Below are 19017 nucleotides of genomic sequence, written 5' to 3' on the forward strand. Positions count from 1 at the left end.
ATCTCGTTTCGGTATGAGACTAGATACAAGGAAGTTCACTCATATGGAGGGGGGAAAAATAATGGTTTGGAGTAGGTATTTAGATCAGTAGAAGAAATAATCTCATTTAGGATCTACGACTTTTTTAATTTGATGGACTGATTTTAAGCATTCCAAATTGTTTTATTGTGTTTCATGTCAATAGTGAAGAGATTATTAATTTAATAATGTTTATGACAAAAATTTAAAAATTCTAATTTTTGCAATTGAGCAATATAGGTATAAATTGGATTTTTCCATAATTTTTTTAAAAATTGCAACTTTTCTTCATTTGTAAAAAATATAGAGATAATTTGTTAACTTAAACATAGAAAATAAAAACAGTCTGAAAGATTACATTTGGTAAATATTAATTCAATTTTTCATAGTTAAAAAAGTACTTGAGCCCTAGACACTTGGTGTGTAAGTAGATTATGATTCTGCAGTCGACTTCTACAGGTAAATGAAACTTTAAAATATAATGTAATCTTTTAATGAGCCGCAAACTATGGTTGCCACATCAAAAGAGGTACGATGATTTTGTTATATTTAGACTAATCGAAAGTATATTCTTTTCTATACATTGTAACGTACTGATTTGCTCGTTCTAGATAAATATTACTGGTCATATAAAATTGGTTCCTTGCAATAAAACTGATGATGAAATGGGCAGTCGAGACCTTCTTAAAACATCACCAAAGCCTGTCAATTGTGGCAACTACTGGCAAAACACCACTTATGTGTGAGGGATACTTTAAGTAGTAGACAGTTAACAGTTGATATAAATGATAAAATTTACATTGAACAGAAATAGGTATTTATAGGTAGGTTGCAGTTAACTGCAGCAGGCAATCCGGGTGCAATGTATATTTTCTTAGCTTATCAAAACGACCATCGGTCGTGGCTCCATGGGCAAGATGTGTCTAAAGTAAAATTATAATTTTGCGACTCTTAGAAAATTGTTTTATTATATATTTCCTATGATTATTATATTTTTCAATTTATTGATATTAGACCGAAGGCGTATTTAAAGCCTAGAGGGAGGGAAGAAGGCGTGCGGGTCGTACCCACCCTAAGTAATACCCTTATAATGTGCGCACATTTTTAATGTAATTTTTTACGCTGAACATTGACTAAGCCCATTATAAAACATCTTCATTTTACGACTTACCTGGCGGGAACGTATTGCAGTCTTACCTGTTTCCGCCGTGAAGCATGTTTTTTGTTTCGGTTTGAACAGTAATGTAGCCAATATGCAAAATTTGAACAGTAGTGTTATTCTGTAATTTCGTATATGTAAGCGACTACTATTCATTTGGTGAGCTTGTTTGCGGTTCTTATTAATATTAAAGGTAACGAACTTGCTACGACGAAGTTGTTCCAGGTGATCTTGTGTAAACGTGATCGATCGTACCATAGTGTATAATTATTATTGTTTTTAGTACCATCAAAGCATATTAGGTTGTTTTAATATTTAAAATTATCGTCATAAATTATCTGTGGTCGTATTAAGAATTATCACACCAGTTACCCATTAACTATACCTTGCTTGATATGATGGCATAGAGTGTGGGTCGAACCTTCAGTCGGGTTTACTTATAGTAGAGTTATCGTCCAAAATTGTAGGTCACCTTTGAAAATTCTAGCTTAAATCCTTTTGCGATGTTCCGATCCCGTCTTAAAATAAGCCTATCATATAGTTTATACAATATGATAGCCTGTGATGGGTAAATCAGTCAGTATATTTTCTAACATAAATCACATTTGTCAAGATTTAATTGCCTACTTATTCTAATATTTTTAAATAGGATATAACAATTGGTTTTAGTTACTAATTCTAACAATCCTATCAATTCCAAAATAAGAAGTAGTGAAGATATGACAACTAAATTTCAGATTTACTTCGAAAAATACCTATTTATTATAAATCTAAAATTTTGCAATAAACACTACAGTCATTGGAATTAGATGAAAGAATTTCACTGTAGATACCTATTATAGCTTAATATTCGATAGTAAGTCTTAAGGATAAAATAATTAAATTTTATTTTACTACTGTACTAATTATTCTTAGCTACATATTAAGAGGTCTAGATGTGTTATATACGCTCATAAATATAAAAAAAAACATGACTTCTCATAGTATTGTTTGAGGTTCAAAGAAAACAGAAAGCTACATAATAATATCCTATCAGCATTCTTTAAACGAAATATCGAATTCAACGTTACAAGCCTAGATCTTATTATAAACAAATATTGGTTCTTAAATTCTTTTTTATAATAAAAATGCACTTTCCAGATACATAAATAAGTACCTAGTTATATTTTATCCTAGTATAGTTACTGATTAAATGATTTAAAACTTTTTTTATATTTTACTTCGGATCTCCCGTCATGAATGTCGAAGTTTCACATCTGGAGCGCCGGTTGATTCCAACAGCCCTTTTCCGCAGAAGGTGATTCCGCAGAAGGTACGCCAGTACTGTCAGCACTTCATGTTTCAGTCTTTGAACAGATTTAGGTCAATATTGAACGAAAGATTTGTATTGCATGTATTCAGCATTTATTTGCAAGAAATACTTTACAAGCGATGTACACTTTGGAACCGTTATGTTATACATTTTAGACTTACCACATGTGAAATTGTAATGTAAACTATAGCGTGAACTTGATGCCACAGAGTAAAGCATAGCACAACTGGAGAAACCTGTAAAAATGCAATGTATTAATATTGAATCAAGTATTAAGCTGATTAAATTATACTTACGCTTCGGCTTAGGAGGAATTAATTTTATAGCACCCGGTTTTTCAATGATTTCAATAGTTTTAGCCTTCTTTTCTGGTGGAGTTTCGTTATGAACTGGCGATGGTCTTTTAGGTATTGTAGGTGGTAGAACAGGTGTGACCTTTTTACTCAGTAGCGCGGCACGTGAGGGTGGAGGTTTGATTTCCTCTTCCAAGCCATGTCTCCTAAATTTAGAATGAAAAGTTTTTACTGTTTTAGGTTTAGGATCATCCGGTTTTCTAACTTCTATTGAAATTGAAGGTTTTTCTTTTTTGACATCACTCAATTTTGGTATTTTTCCTAATTTATGAATGGATGGTGATAAAGGTTTTTCTTCAGTCTTTTCAGTAGACGTCTTTTGTGCCTGTTTCTCCTTATCAAGCTTAACCTTATTTTTTTCCTTATCATAGACTTGTTTACTGCTCTTGTCATCTTTAGACTTCATAGAAGAATTTGATTTATCGTTAGATCTTTTACTATTACTATCGCTTTTAGATTTGGAACTATGAGAGGAACTTTTATATTTATCTTTTTCCTTATCTCTCGACCTATCTTTACTACTATGTCTGCTAGAACTACTGCTTTTATGACTACTGCTACCTTTATGTTTATCATTGGATGACGAATGTGATTTACTCGAATATTTTGAGGAATTAGATTTAGAACTACTACTGCTTCTTTCACTAGATTTAACTTTATTTTTGGTTTTGCTCTTATCTTTTGCTTTTTCTGTATCAGATGAGCCATCAGATAATTTACATTCAATATCTTCTACTTGGGAGATAACTTGCTTGCCTTCTTTTAAAGAAATCCTTAAGACAGGTAAATTTTCTTGATCTTCAATTTGTTCATCTTTAATATCTTTCTCTTGCTTGATTACATCATTAGTTTCCGCAATAACTTCATCTGATTTAACAGCGACAGCAATTTCTTCCTCTGTAGTATGTGGGGTGTTTTGAACATCAGACACAGTTTTAATCTTAGTTACAGCATTATCCTCATTTTTTAAAGTAACAGAGAAATTACTTGCAAATTCCGATTCTGATACAATTTGAGTAATGTCAGATAGTTGAATAGGCACTACTTGTTCTCCTTTTACAGTCTTGAGCCATTGCTCAACCAATTTTGTAGCAAGGGCTCTAATAGCTAAAATAGAAATATTATATATTAAAATAAAATAACATAAGAACTACTATTTACATGGATGGAATAGTTTGACTGTATCAATAAAATAAATTGGCTACTTAATAAATAAATAATAGTTCGTTAGTATAATCATCATGTCAGCCTTTATATCTCCACTGCTGAACATAGACCTCCCCCTTGGGGGGTTTGTCCGTAGTTACCACAGTTGGGAGACGGATTGACAACCGGAGTCAGATGTTTTAAGAGGGACGCTGATGCCCAGCCCTCATCCATTAGTTATTTAAGTAACTCATTAGTATATTTCTAGTAAAATATTGTCTATAATTGTGTACAATGTCTCTTATAAGCACATTGAATTATTTGAATGCCACTGTAAACTGTATTTCTTTATGTTGTCTTCTATTTAGTTTAGAATTTTTAATAAAAAGAATATCCTATATTTCCTAATTTATTATACGAGTAATTATCAATCACAAAAATATATTACTTACCGAAATGGTTACCATCCTTTGACAATTCCTTTACAAGTTTTGGGCAATTGTTGGTTTTCAATCGCTCTATGTCAACGGGGCATAGTAATAAGAGTTCTAGCAATTCCCTGACAAGTGGCCAATTTTTTGCCACTATACTCTCAGTTAGCCACATGTGTACTAATAGCCAACCACCAGATCCCATGAACATACGTAATATTTCAGTATCAGTGCATTTTAAAATTTGTATATATATACATTTTGATACCAGTTTCTTGGAGAATTTTGTCATCAAACTGTAAAGAAAACACTTTATAATTATTAATTTTCAAATTATAGGACATAAGGCAGGCTTATCAACCATTGTAACATAAAAAAACGTACTTGGAACTATCCCGCTAACTTTTAGATATATTTTATAATGTAGCCTACATTTACAGATTTTGGAAAATACAGAGGCCCATTTCTTTGTTATTAACAAAGTAATGGGCAAGTTATAAAAATATTTTCCTTATTATGAAAGACAATACAGTCAACTTTGGAGATGCTATATAATAGAAAGTACAAGAAAAATTAAAAGTTTAAGAAATTACTAGTCCTTTCCATATATATTCCGTAGGAAATAAGATCATGTATTTGTAGATAGAAAATTTCAATTTTAAAGAAATGACACCTAAGAATAGATTCAAATATATTAAGTTTTTGAGACTAGGTAAAAAATCTAACGTGTGTAAATATTTTTAGTATCATCCAAATCACTCACATCCTTTAAGGATACTATTGGGCTCTGACTCGGTGCATCATCATAATAATAAATAAAATTATTCTAAAACAACATAAAATGAGTAAATTATAAAAAATAACCATACAAGAACTTTCACAATGAAATCTTACTTTGCCAGTCTCTCAACTTCGCCTCTACTCTTTATTCCACCAGTGGGTGACAGAAGTACACTGAGACACTCCAACAATTTGATTGGATCAATGCGTGGCTGCAACAAATAAAAACATAGAGTGAATAGTTTTATAAAAGACAAGTACTGTGTATTTAAGAAATAAGGAACGATCCCGAGTCACTTGCATCCACTCAATGAAACTGTAATGGTATAACGTGGAGATTCAGTCGTTAAAACATATTCTAATCCTAGAATGGTTACGCAATTTTAGTCGTTTAATCATCATGCCATCAAATTGTTACTGTATTAATTTTTAGGGTTCCGTACTTCTGAAAGAAAAAAGGGCACCCTTGTCCTACAAGGGTGCCCTTTGCGTTTTGTCGTCCATTTGTCTGTCAAAAACCATTTTCACAAGAACACGAGGATATAGATATTAAAGCTTAAATTAATATCAAATACTCAAGTCTGCAATCCCTTGAAGCTTTGAAAAATTAAACTTATAAATATATAAAAATACGAGTGCTTATAGAGCATACTTTAACATTTGCAAAAGAATCAAACTTATAGGGAACTTCCCGTTAACATAAAATCATAAAATTTGACAAGAAATAACTTATATTTTGTACTGAATCCCGTGAGTTCGAAAGCGAAAACTAATACTACATATCTTAAATATATCTATTTGCGTATACGTGTAAATAAATAATTTCGATTGAACGAGCTGGTACATTCGATTCGATACGTCAACAAAACATTTTTAGGAGTTCAATTACTGAACTACTCATAAAAACATAAATATTATTGTAGCGCATTATTGACGTCTTGTAAAAATATGGACAATGAAACCAAACATTCAGGACCCGAAAACAAACAATTTCGAACAAATTCCCGTGAAAACCTAAAAATTTAAATAGAAAATGTTATTTAAATTTCCTATTTAAATTTTAAGGTCTAAGTTATTAGGTAACACAGGGATATTATTCATAGACGGATACAACGATTTATTTATAAACTAGCTTTTGCCCGCGATTTCGTCCGCGTTTCCGTCGTTTTTCCTAAAATAAGTAGCCTATGTTCTTCCTCACGGTTCAGTGGTTTTGATGTAACAGACACATTTCCCTTCACTGCTCTGCTCCTATTAATTGTAGCGTGATAAAAAGTATACTATAACCTGCCCAAGAGTATGAATAACAATTGTACCAAGTTTCGTTAAAATCCGTCGAGTAGTTTTTGTTTCTATAACGAACATACAGACAGACAAAAATTTTACTGATTGCATTTTTAGCATCAGTATTCAATCGCTAATTACCCTCGATAGTTATTTGGAAAATATATTTCATGTACAGAATTGACCTCTCTACAGATTATAAGTATAGATTACATTTGTACATAAAAATAAAAATGAAACAAATTTTGTGATTTTATTGAAGGTAGTTGTTTATTATGTTTAGACCGCAGATTTCTAAATAATAAACAAACACCTTTGTGAAACTTATAGAATTTAATATTAGCACGATTATAGATCAGGAACGACACATGATTTTTTTTTTTATAATTAATATAAAATAGCGAATATAAAAAAAAAAGTATCACAAATATAATTATATTCTTATGTAAAATTTTGATAAAAATTGGTTATCTTTTTCAACAGTAAAATATGTACATAAATAAGCGATAAAATATCCCCAGTTATTTAGAGCCGCAATTCTGCAGAATCTTCATATGGGTTTAAGGAATTCCTTGAAGAAAATGGGAATGTGAGGTAACACAGGAAAAAGGTAACTAAAATGTCAATAATACTTAACATTATTTATAATTATGTTCCATAAAAAAGAACCCGGAATTTTAAAACTAGTTCTTTATACAACTGACGTAATTAGTAAGAACAGAACTCTCAAAATTTCCCATAGGAACAGGAAGTAGATTGTTATCGCGGAACTTATATAGTATTATTTATTTATAGTAGCATATATAAATCCCTTCGAGTGTACAAAAATGTACAAAAATACAAACTGATAAAATGTATCACATTCATATGCCAATACATATGAGTATAGTAAGCACTTTCACTTTACTTTCACCTTACCTACTTTGAAGTTTCAATACGAAAACATTAGAAAAACAGGTAGGCGTGCAATGAGTAACAAACAAGTACATTTTAATGTAATAACTACCGGTTTAACGTACGTGTAATTAGGTTAAGAAAACTCGATTAATTTTACGGATAGGAAATTACAAAATCCACGCGCACGAAATCGAGCACAAAGACTAGAATACAAGCACATTACAGTCATTCGATTCAGTTGTAACATCGTACTTAAAAAGCGCGTTATTCTTTTTATAGACCAGTCACAAAAGGGTCACGAAAAGGGCAATTTAATGGTAACCAGGTACGATAACAACTTATGAATCTATGTGTGATGGCAAACAAATTTGAATTTACACAAAAATAACAATACTTATAATACCCGAGTAATGAATAATTAGAAGATAATAACTATCGTGAGTCATATTGCAATTATTTATGTTGGTTTTACTCATGTTTTAAATTCGAGCATGTACGACTATTTTCTAACTTGATAGGAGACTTTATTAATAATTATTATAGTATACTGTGATAAGTATTATCAAGTTTGAAAATAATCGAGCGTCCGCGAATTTAAAAACTGAGTAACGCTAATTTATTCATATTAGCTTTACTCATTTCATCATTGTAATTAAGCACGTTGAGCCAGCCAAGTGAGTGTCATTGTTTATCACATTGTCTGGCCATTGTGATCATTGAGTAATCTAGATACATTAGATGGGGAAGGGAAACAAACGCGTAACACGTGCTGATCAATCAGTCTGCGATTATTGCATAAAAAAACCGTGTAATTCAAAATGCCATTAAAGCGACAATTGTTAATAATAAAATTGTAACTAAACGATGTCTGTACATGGAATATATTTAAGAAAAAAAAAATGATATGAGGGTTCAATAAGACTAAATAATAATAAAAACCAAAACAATATTAGAAATTTTGTGTCTGTATGTTTGTTCTGGCATCCTGCAAAAAGTACTGTACTAAATTAGATGCGGTTTTCACTGTTGTATTTTTGCAGGTCTGACTTAAAAACTGGTTATGTTTTAACTTGATACTCTATTTATAAGTGGTCTATTTTATCGGTTTTCCTATTTCTGAAATACACGCATATAAAGTATTGTGCAAGAAGCTAATATTAAATAAATATGTTACTACTAATGCTCATATTTATTTCATAATCTGGAAATCCGTGAAACGAAGATTTAACATCTTGTATTGTCTTATTTTGTTAAATTTTAACTGCTAAAAACTATTGGATTTTAAATGTATAACCACTTCCTTATATGTACAAATTACAAGTCCAATTACTGATTTTTTTAAAGATTAGTTAATTTTAAATTTAATAATTATAGGTTTGAATTTCTATAAGACGAGTAAAATTTGTTACTTGTATGTCATAAGATATATAAAGTTAATGGCCAAGAATGAGTTGCTATAAGACAACACAAAATTAAGAGTATATGTATATTATTGAACTTAATAACTAGTAAAAAATATAGTGGTTTATTGCTATAAGAACACATAATCAAGTAACCAATTTATCCAGTTTCTGGCCACAGGGATACAGATCCAGAACGTTCATTCATAACTAAGATGAATTTATTATTTGATTATCAAAATGCTAACATTATATTAAAAAAATACAGTAGACCCTATTAACCAGTAATTAAGGCAACATTTCAAAAAAATATGGCGACTGAGAAATGATAAATTAACATCTGGAAAACAATGGAAGTGGTCGACAAGTGAAATGGGTTGTTTCATTAAAAATTTTGTTTTTGATTTTTTTCTAAATATATTAAATATAACTTAGATTAAGCCAAATAATGTGTTTTATATTAGTGTGTTTTATAACGATTAATTAAAGAATCAAGTGGTAAACACAAGTGTTACTTTCTTATTTAGAATAGCAAGAGTGCGTAAATTTTTAGGGTTTCAGGGTGTGTTTTCTGGTTTCGTCTACCTGTCCAATTGTTACAGCGATATATTTATATCTTATCAACTACTAACACTAAAATATTATTGGTCTGTTTGAACCCATAATTCTCATTGAATTGATTTTAATAAAATTTCTGTGGGAGCGATATCCTTTCAGATAAAAAAAAAGGATTTTCCAAATCGGTTCGTAATTGATGGAGACATGAGGTAACAAACAAAAAAATCTAAGTTTTTTACTAGGGGGATTTAAAAGGGCTTCAACAATTGTCAGCTGTTAACTGTAAGCGTTATCAAGTGTTTCAGTTTGAAAGCAGTCATATAATACATAAGCAAACCACTTTATGTCTTCATGCATTCCTGAGGAACGTATAAGAGTAAGTATATCTTTATATATTACAGAAGTTAAGCGATTTTTATTCTTTGTAGTGTAAAAAATGTATGTAAGTATGGAGGGAACAATAAGAGATAGTCAATACAGCACTATTTTGATAACTTTAAATTGTTACATCTCAGTTCCACTATGAAAAGTAAATTACATTAAGTAAAAAAAAGTACGTAAGTAAATAACTTTATTATTAATTATTTTTTTTAATTATTATTAAAGGCAGAAGAACAGCTTTTATCTTAAAATATAGTTCAATATATGATTGAACTATATTTTACTCAAAAATAAAAAAAGAAATAAACTATTCAGGTGCGAATTGATCTCACATACCCAGTTTCATATATAAAGATGAGATAAAATATAAATAATATACTGGGCCGAATACCTATTTACTTCCGGAGTTAGTTACATTACATACATACATTAGTTCTTCTTGTGCTTTTTAAATATAATGCACCTACACCGCAGTTTAAATACAATAAATTAATCACACAATACATGACAATGGATTCTGAAATTAAACCTACGACCAATAAGTTCTTTCAATGCAATTTATAGAACCATTATAAATTTACAATTGGGGAGGACGACAAATAAAGATTTAAATAATAATTATGTAAATATTTACTATTTATTCAACTTCAAATCCCTTTATTTTTATTACTTTATAGTACTAGGTGGTATAATTGATACAAAAATTGCTGTATTAGCTTTTACCTAGGACCTCGACCGCGTAACGAATATGTTCATTTTCGGAAAAAAAGTAGTCAATGTCTTCCTTAACCTATATAGTATGCGAATACAAAATTTTACAAATATTGATTATGCCGTTAATATGTCAAGAGGTAACAAACTCACTTTCAAAAAAATTTATAAATAGAATAAGAATAAAAAAAAAGTATTTCAGTCACCGACAAAAGAGCTGTTTTGTAAAACTACATTGTATTGTATTTACGTATAGATTTTGTTTCGCAATAAGCACTTTCTTGCTACACGAAAACCTAAAAAAAACCAAAAATATGTTCAGATTTAGCTACATTATGGTAAAAACATTTAAACAAATCTTAATTATTTTGAATTTTTTTTTCCATTTCCAAAAGAAGAATATTCTTGAACATCTTTCGGAAGTCGCTTAAATGGATTTCAATCGTAATTTTTTTTTTAAATATTATATATAGATTAGCAATATATTTATCACTAATTTTAATATAAACTAACAATAATTATTACAAATAATTATTACTAATATATTTATTTTTATTAAAATTATAGATGGTTTTTGTTTTAATTTTAATTTTTTTAATTTAATTTTATTAACTACGACATTTTTAAACCTAAGCTTTTTTTACACACGTATGGCTTCGAGCCATATCGTATGTAAAAAAGCTTTTAAAAGTAATCCAGTAAATAATTTGACTATCAATGACAATATTAAAAAATAGGTAAAAAAATTAAATAAAAAAAAAATTGCAACCGAATTGCGAACTTCCTTTTTGAAGTCGGTTAGTTAACATTTTTATCTCTATGTGCATGTATAGGGGTTAGCGTAATATACATCTATTAAAATTATTAAAGTTTAATGCTTAATAAAAAAAGTTAAATAAAATAAAAGGAATACAAGTTTTATGAATGTATTTGAATAAGATGAAGAGTGCATCATTCATAATGATGCTTATTTTTAACTGATTAGATATAAAATCTAAATACAGACTTAAAAAATGGCTTTGATCTGAAATTTTTTTAGTCCTATTTCTTGTATTATTGCACAATGGACGCTTTGTTGCGATTTAAAAAAATATATGTGATAAAATTTAGTCAGCCAAACGTCAACTTTTGATGCTCCTCTATATAATCTAATATTTGCAAAAAACTAATGAAAAGGCATATTAACTGTTAACAGCCGTTAACTGTCCACTGCTGAACATAAGCCTTGCCCATAAGGGAACTTTTGCTAGTAATTGCCACACTTCACAGGCGGGTTGGCAACCGCAGTTAGTCTATTAGAAATGTTTTAAAAGGGGTCGCTGTTGACCATCCCTCTACCATTAAGTTCCTTTAGTGGTCTTTTATGACACCCACAGGAAAGGAAAGGGGAGACCTGTTCTACGCCGGGACCACACGGCTAATATTTTTCAATAATGCGTAAAAATTTCTAATAAATTTTCGAACTAAATGTTATGGAGCTTCAAGATATTTATTGATTTAAACTATAAGTCAGCATTTAATTAAAATCCGATATATGTAATTACTAAATAGATAGTGGCACAATTAATAAACGACAACATATCTTTGTCAGCTTACAGCCACGTGATATGGAAATGATGTTTTAACCTATGCTTTTCTGTAAACAAGAGTAGAAATATTTTTGTCCCTCTCTGTAATCAATAGATAGAGATTATAAAAGATAAAGAATACGATTGAAACTGTTTTGTGCAGAATCATAACATATTATTAAAGATTTATTATGACATTAAAACGGTGGTCGAGAGCTGACGAGTAGTCGACCACAGATAAAATTTGTAGATCTAATAAGGCAAACCAATAATACAAGTAATAAAATTTTATTATAGGTATTTGTCAGCTTTGTAAACTGCAAATACACTATAAAGTGCTGTAAAAATACAATTTCTAGCTCTATAAATTTATTATTAATTTTGTACCCGACTTATATGTTGCTAAAAATTCTTTATTTACTGATTCTTTAGGATCAAAAACTAGCAAATTTGTGTGTAAATTCAAGTAGTTGTAATGCGATGGTTATTTAATTTTTTTTTTTATAATTTTGTAACTAGAAATTATAAACCTAATTTGAAGTAATTCTATAACATTACGAGATTTTTAAATAATTTTTTTTTATGAAACATTTTATTTTTAAACAGCACAAGCACTTTTTTACTTATGGCCAATTTATTAGTTATTCAATTTGAATCAACAATTATCATTTAGTCGGGAAAAAAAAAATTATAATGAAATGTGGTTCGAAGGAACACTTTAACACCTGTTTTTTGACTGCTCAAAACTAACAGCTCCATAGTATGATCTGTAACCGTCATATACCCCGTCCTATTAAGATTCCATATCTTTTAACCACAAAATACACCCAGAAAGATAACAGGAAGTATGTTGGTACAAGAACACTATTTTAAGCAAGCAAAGCTTGGCTACAAGGCGCAAATCTATTTTATTAAAAAAAAAAAAAAAATGAAATGCACTGCAGAGTATGTAAAAACAATAATAAAAAAATATAAATATTTTTTTTAACTATCTTAAAGACCTCATTGAGTAATTAAATTATATTATTTCATTATGACATTACAAGATATTTATTACAAGTTACAATTAGTACATATGTTTAGATCGCGTAGAACTTATGACACATTTACTACGTAGATGTACCTACCTACCTACCTATGTGCATTACCTATTTACGTGTATAGAGTATCTGTAGTATATTTGTTTATGTACTAAAGTGTACCATATTTATTCAATTTAATTACATATATAGACGTAGATCATAGATGTAGAATTTAGACTGAAAATAGACGTAGACTTATTCAGATTTATCCCCTTACACATAAAAACAGAAACTTTTTACAAACATAATTTAATTAGGTATTATCGTGTTTTATAAACCTACTTTAGCTATTGAGCTTTTTTGTCCCTTCCTTTTGTGCTAAATTCCCAATTTGAAAGACATTGACTAGACAATAGATAAAATAGATTTGTAGGTTTTAATTTTTATAAGGGCGTGCGAGTTTAAGAGAGCGAGACTTTGTATAAAAGTAGTTTGCTTGGATACTTCTGTCTCATTCATATTTCTACCCCGCTAGTGTGTATCGATAACTGAGGCGGGAGACTACCGGATATTTTATTTTAATCGCATTAAAAAATATATTGGCAAAATTTGGCTAACATACATTAAACTGACTTAATTTGATTTAGTTTAACTAAGTTTGGCTTAATTTGACTAAAATAGACCAATTTAGGTCATTCACGTTCATACAATGTTTTTATTGTGCGGTGATTAAATAATAATTTACTGGGAGATGAAGCGATGTAAACCGGTAGATGATCAAGGTTTATTAAATGTTGTTTTTTTTTTTGTGCATGTTTTTGATGTATAATAATAATTATTGTACTCTCTTTAATTCTCTTTGGAATAATTTCACTAAAAAAAGTTAATATAGGAAACAAGCTATCTTCCGCACTCTTGCTCGCGTTAATTAGTATAAAATTGTCTTGTGTCAAGTTGGGATGTAAACAAATTTCATTAAAATCCTTTCAGCTATTTATATAGGTTCAAATCACAACTTTTTATACAACTTTGAATGGCAAACAAGCTGACAACCCACCTGATGGAAAGTGGTAACCGTAGCTTATAGACCAAGTCATCAATGCCAAAGCATTGGGGGTATTATGGGCGAAACAGTATTCTCTCCCTGGGACCCAGAACCTCGGCCGACTGTGCTTCTGCCGGGGGAAATTTAAATAATAATAATAATAACTTGCCATCTCCTCTCCTCCCCGGATATAGATGGGGAGATGTGAATGGGAGAGACGAGTTCAATCCTGTTTGGCGCTGCGTTGGCAGTATGCCGATATACCGGCGCAAAAATGCCCCGGGCTGGACGTAATATCCAAAGGGATAATATGAAACCTTGATGGGGGAAGCGACTCCGACGGTACTCTGAGAGGGTTGAGAGGTATCAACAGACAATATAATTTGGAGCGCCCAAAACTACAGCCCACAGGACAAAGACTAATAATAATAAACTCTTTGAAGCCACCTGTGGAACATGAGCGTCGCCATGCCGGAGGAAGACGTGGTTAAGACGTTGCCGCGGAGGATCGCGATCCGTCGGGCTCCGAACTGGAGATCGACGGATTGCAATAGAGATGTACAACCGGGATCACTCATATCTTAAATATATAATAATAATACTTTATTGCGCACAGAGATGTATACAAAGAGTATTTATACAGAATGTGCATATACAAATATACAGTATACTCTGTTATGTCCGTGGTACTACTCATGTCTATAGGCGCCGGCTAGCACTTTCCATCTGGTGGGCCTTTGCTTGTTTGCCATTCTAAGTTGCATAAAAAAAAATTATTCGTTTTTAGCATGCAATTTCAACACCGAGTTGTTGGGGGAAGAGGAAGGAGGGTATTGTTAGTAATATGGACTAACAGTCCCATTGCTGGCAATATACCCTATCAGGTCGCCCTCCACGTGATCCCCTCTGGAAACATTCATGCTGTATTCCAAGTGTACTCATCACAATGGGCTAACTGACCTACTTTCATCCTCACCTATCATTTCTCACTGGTGGCTTGCCAGCGTATTACATTAGCGCAGGTGGGGTTACCATTCCATTATCATCCATTAAAAGAAAAACACCAAGTTGTTAACTACTAGTCAAATTCAAGAACTAAGAATATTTTTTTGTGCCTTCCGAACCATGAAATGGCAAAATCACCAACCAAAATTGGTGGCAGCCATTTAAATAAGAATAATAAAATATTTAAATGTATTCATACCATGGACTTAATATAACATAGTTATACTAACTGACTAGAAATACAATCACAAAAAGCGAGACAAAAGCGAAATTACACTTGTGAGTGTGATGAGTATGAAATAGTGCTGCACCATGCATATTCTATTGTTATATGATTTATTAAAACTGATAAATAAATCCTAATTCAAAACTTTCAAACAACAAATAAACAACTTTTTTAACAATTTATAATCTTAAAACTTAACAATAATTTATTTGAGTATACATGTAATAAATTGTACATGTGATAATTGTTAATATTTTTAGAAAGCAAAATATCTTTATGGGCTTTACACAACATATGGACATTATAGATTTTACATTGTATTTTTAACAGACTAAATAAACGAGAGGTTTTTAATTTGATTATATTTGTTTTATGTTTGTCTCGTCAGAACTCCAGCATTTATAAATAAATTTGAAACTTTTTTATCCAAAAGGTTATATTAAAATCTGCTCAATAATTTGGTTTTTTAAATAAAATAAATAAATTTAAAATTGTGTTACGTAAATGGTTACTTAGCAAAAGTTTTTACTCTGTTGACGAATTTTTCAAGAAAGAATAGATAAATATCTAATATAGTTGTCGATGCATAAATTAAATTAATCAATTCCTGTCAAAATGTGACATTTGCATGCTATTCTGTAATGGCTAAATAGGCACGAAACTTTATGTAATGTAAGACCACCGATACCTACCCTATTTAAAGCAAATAAATTTATTATTATTATTATTATTAAAAATAACTGATTTTGTTATAATCAATGCATGAATATATTACCTTCTTAAAAACTTTTTCTTCTTCTATATTTTGTCATTTTAATGTAATTTTCCATCCTTAAAATGGAAATACAAATAACATGACAAATACCAAAACCCTTTGGTTAATAAAACTTATCAAAATCAGCTCAAATTAACAAAGATATTGTATAATAAACAAATAAAAAAATATAATTGAATTGAAAAACATTCATGTCATTTAAAAAATATAATGTATCTTTGATTTAATCTTTTAATAGAATTGATTAACTAAAAATTATTTTTAATTTATTTTTGCTTTAATTTACATAATAATTATTATAGCTGCATATGTAATGGCCTGTTGTTTTTCATCAATTTGTTGTGCAAATATTATTGATAAGATATCATGGACACTTATTGGCAATCTTTAAAGAATTATAGTTAGAATTTGTACATAATCATGTATTTGTTATTAAGTAATTTAATAATGTCATAACAATAATACTAAAATATTTCAGACATACATGTAGATCATGGAAGGGTTTTTCTGCTATTTATTTATATGCAGGTACAGCACACTTATTTCTTATTAACTACATTCACTTAAAACTAATTCCACTTCAAAACATAAAAATAATTAGAAATTGTTTTGTTCATACTCCTGCACAATCAGCTTCTAGCATATCTACATACCTATATTGTGTAATTTAATGTCCTTTTGTCTATATCACTCTAACATATGGGTTATTATATTTTCTCTGTTCTACATTATCAGTCTATATAGTTCATGTTCTAAGATTAATACCTATGGGAGTGTGGCAAAATGATTCATCAAAGTCTTATCAATAGACTTTAAAAAACAGATTCACAATTCAGTTTTATTTTTTTGTTTGTTACTTCATAACTTTGACAGTTGTAAACATATTTGGAAAATTCTTTTTTATATGAATCAATAATAAATAAATAAATGTTATTAAAATTAGTTCAACAATTTAAATTTTGAATTAAAATAATAAATCTTAATTATTTAAAATTATTAAATTTATTAATTTCTGAATGATTAAATGCTCTGATAATAAACTAAAATTGTCCTACTTATATCAAAGAATATTATGAATATAAACCAATCACAAAATAATTTGCCATTTCTTTCATTTTGCTCTTAAAATATGACAAGATATTTTTTGCAGTGACAAAAAAAATCACTAGATATTTCTTTTTATGGCACCAAATAATCTATACATATAAATAAAATTGGAGTGTCTGTTTGTAATATTGAAATAACCCTTTTTTACTACATGTATATGGATATATATACGGTACATACATCAAAATAACATTTTTTACAATTTTTGTCTGTGTATCTGTTTGTTCTGGCTAATCTCTGAAATGGCTGGACCGATTTTGACGAGACTTTTATTGGCAGGTAGCTGATGTAATAAGGAGTAACTTAGGCTATGTGTATTTTAGAAAAAATGTTTTATTCTAGAAAAATAACGTAAAGTTGCAATGTCCAAGTACTGTCCAGTACCGAGCGCAGCTCACAATGAAAATAAATAGGTATAATAATAAAAAAAACTAAAAAATTAAAGAATCGACTGTTAGGCAAAACGAAGCTCGTCGTCGAACTAGAGGAGGGATGGAGGGAGGGCCTTTTGTACTACATTGTACTTATTGAAAATTGTTCAACAAATCCTAATATGTCGGTGCAATAAAGTGTTAAATAAATAATTTTCTGCGTAAGAAAAACTACGACGTAAATAATGTATATGCGAAATACGAAACTAAAAATCGTTGAAATAAAGATTGCTCAATGCTTACTTTTGCTATACAGAAATGTCTAAAAGAAAAACAGTAGTGTTAAATTAACCATGATGACGTATCGACCGACCGTGACGGACAAATATGACGTCGGGTACAAAGTCCAATTTATGAATACTTGCTTAGAAATTATAAATTGGTTTCACATATTTTCATGAAATATTTTGCCTGAATATTTTTATGTAATTAACAAAATATTGGATAATTACAAAATAGCAATTAAATACCATTACTATTACTTCATCGTTTTGGTCATAGCGATTATACATATGAATATAATTAATACTGAAAACTTACCATTTTTATTCAATATTTGAAGACATTACACAATAGAAGTATCCACAAGGAACGCCACGCCCTAATAAGTCCATGCAACATGGCGGATCATACTGCGTCGTACTTTATTTCAAGCACGTTTTTAATCACTACTTCTAATTTTTATAAATATAGTTCATGTAAATTGTTTTTACACAAATATAAGAGAAACCTTATAATAAATTCAGTCTTAAACACAATGTACTGTTATCTATTGTTATTGCATTTGTCAATTATTAGCGTTAGAACAATGTATTTCTAACATTACCAGACATATTGGACAATAAAGAATTATATTATGAATTAGGTACTGGGTTCAATATTTTGATAATTATTACACTTAAAAAAATCAATGAGTTGGCAGAATTCCAGGCCAAGGAGAAGTATTATAAGAAGTTCGATTCGACGTTCAGCGTTAACGCAGTGTGGCCGAAGAATAAAATGGCTTACATGAATGAATGAATGATAAAATAAATAAACTTAGAGTTGCCATTTTAAAAAATATTCGTTTTTAAAGAAATAGGAAGCTAATCAAATTTGTTTTGGATTTACTAAAGGTATAAATATAAAAGAATTTAAATTAAAATAATATAAAATACGTGAATACACTCTATATTTTAGAGCAATTTCTTTTAATTTCAAAATTATCATATATTTACGTTTGACTCATTTTTATAGTTATTGAATAATAGATTCAGTCCGAAACGAATATTTATTTTTGATTTTTATTTATAAGCATTTCGCATGACTGTCACGAACAATATTGCGTGGCCCACCTATATAATTTATTAGTGATTATAATTGTTTATTGGTTTTCTGTTATTGGACTTCCAGTCTGCAATTAACTTAG

General features: G+C 29.7%; 1 protein-coding gene across 2 annotated transcripts in view; it reads right to left on the bottom strand.

Moving 5' to 3' along the window:
• Nucleotides 1–18608, bottom strand: part of LOC113517018 (serine/threonine-protein phosphatase 1 regulatory subunit 10) — a 30385-nt gene extending 11777 nt beyond the window's left edge. The window contains exons 1-4 of one of the 2 annotated variants that reach the window (XM_026901534.3): nt 18150–18608; nt 5314–5411; nt 4441–4715; nt 2786–3949 (exon numbers count right to left, since the gene is read on the bottom strand). In XM_026901534.3, coding sequence (XP_026757335.2) covers nt 2786–3949; nt 4441–4715; nt 5314–5411; nt 18150–18152 — 1540 coding nt within the window. In that variant the 5' untranslated portion in view covers nt 18153–18608. Of the gene's footprint in view, nt 1–2650; nt 3950–4440; nt 4716–5313; nt 5412–18149 lie in introns of both variants that reach the window. The other variant, XM_031908038.2, reaches the window with a different exon arrangement.
• Between the last annotated feature and the right edge of the window lie 409 nt (nt 18609–19017).

This window comes from Galleria mellonella, unplaced genomic scaffold (assembly GCF_026898425.1).
Source record: "Galleria mellonella isolate WM207_F2 unplaced genomic scaffold, CSIRO_AGI_GalMel_v1 utg72, whole genome shotgun sequence".
Taxonomy (NCBI): Eukaryota; Metazoa; Arthropoda; class Insecta; order Lepidoptera; family Pyralidae; genus Galleria; species Galleria mellonella.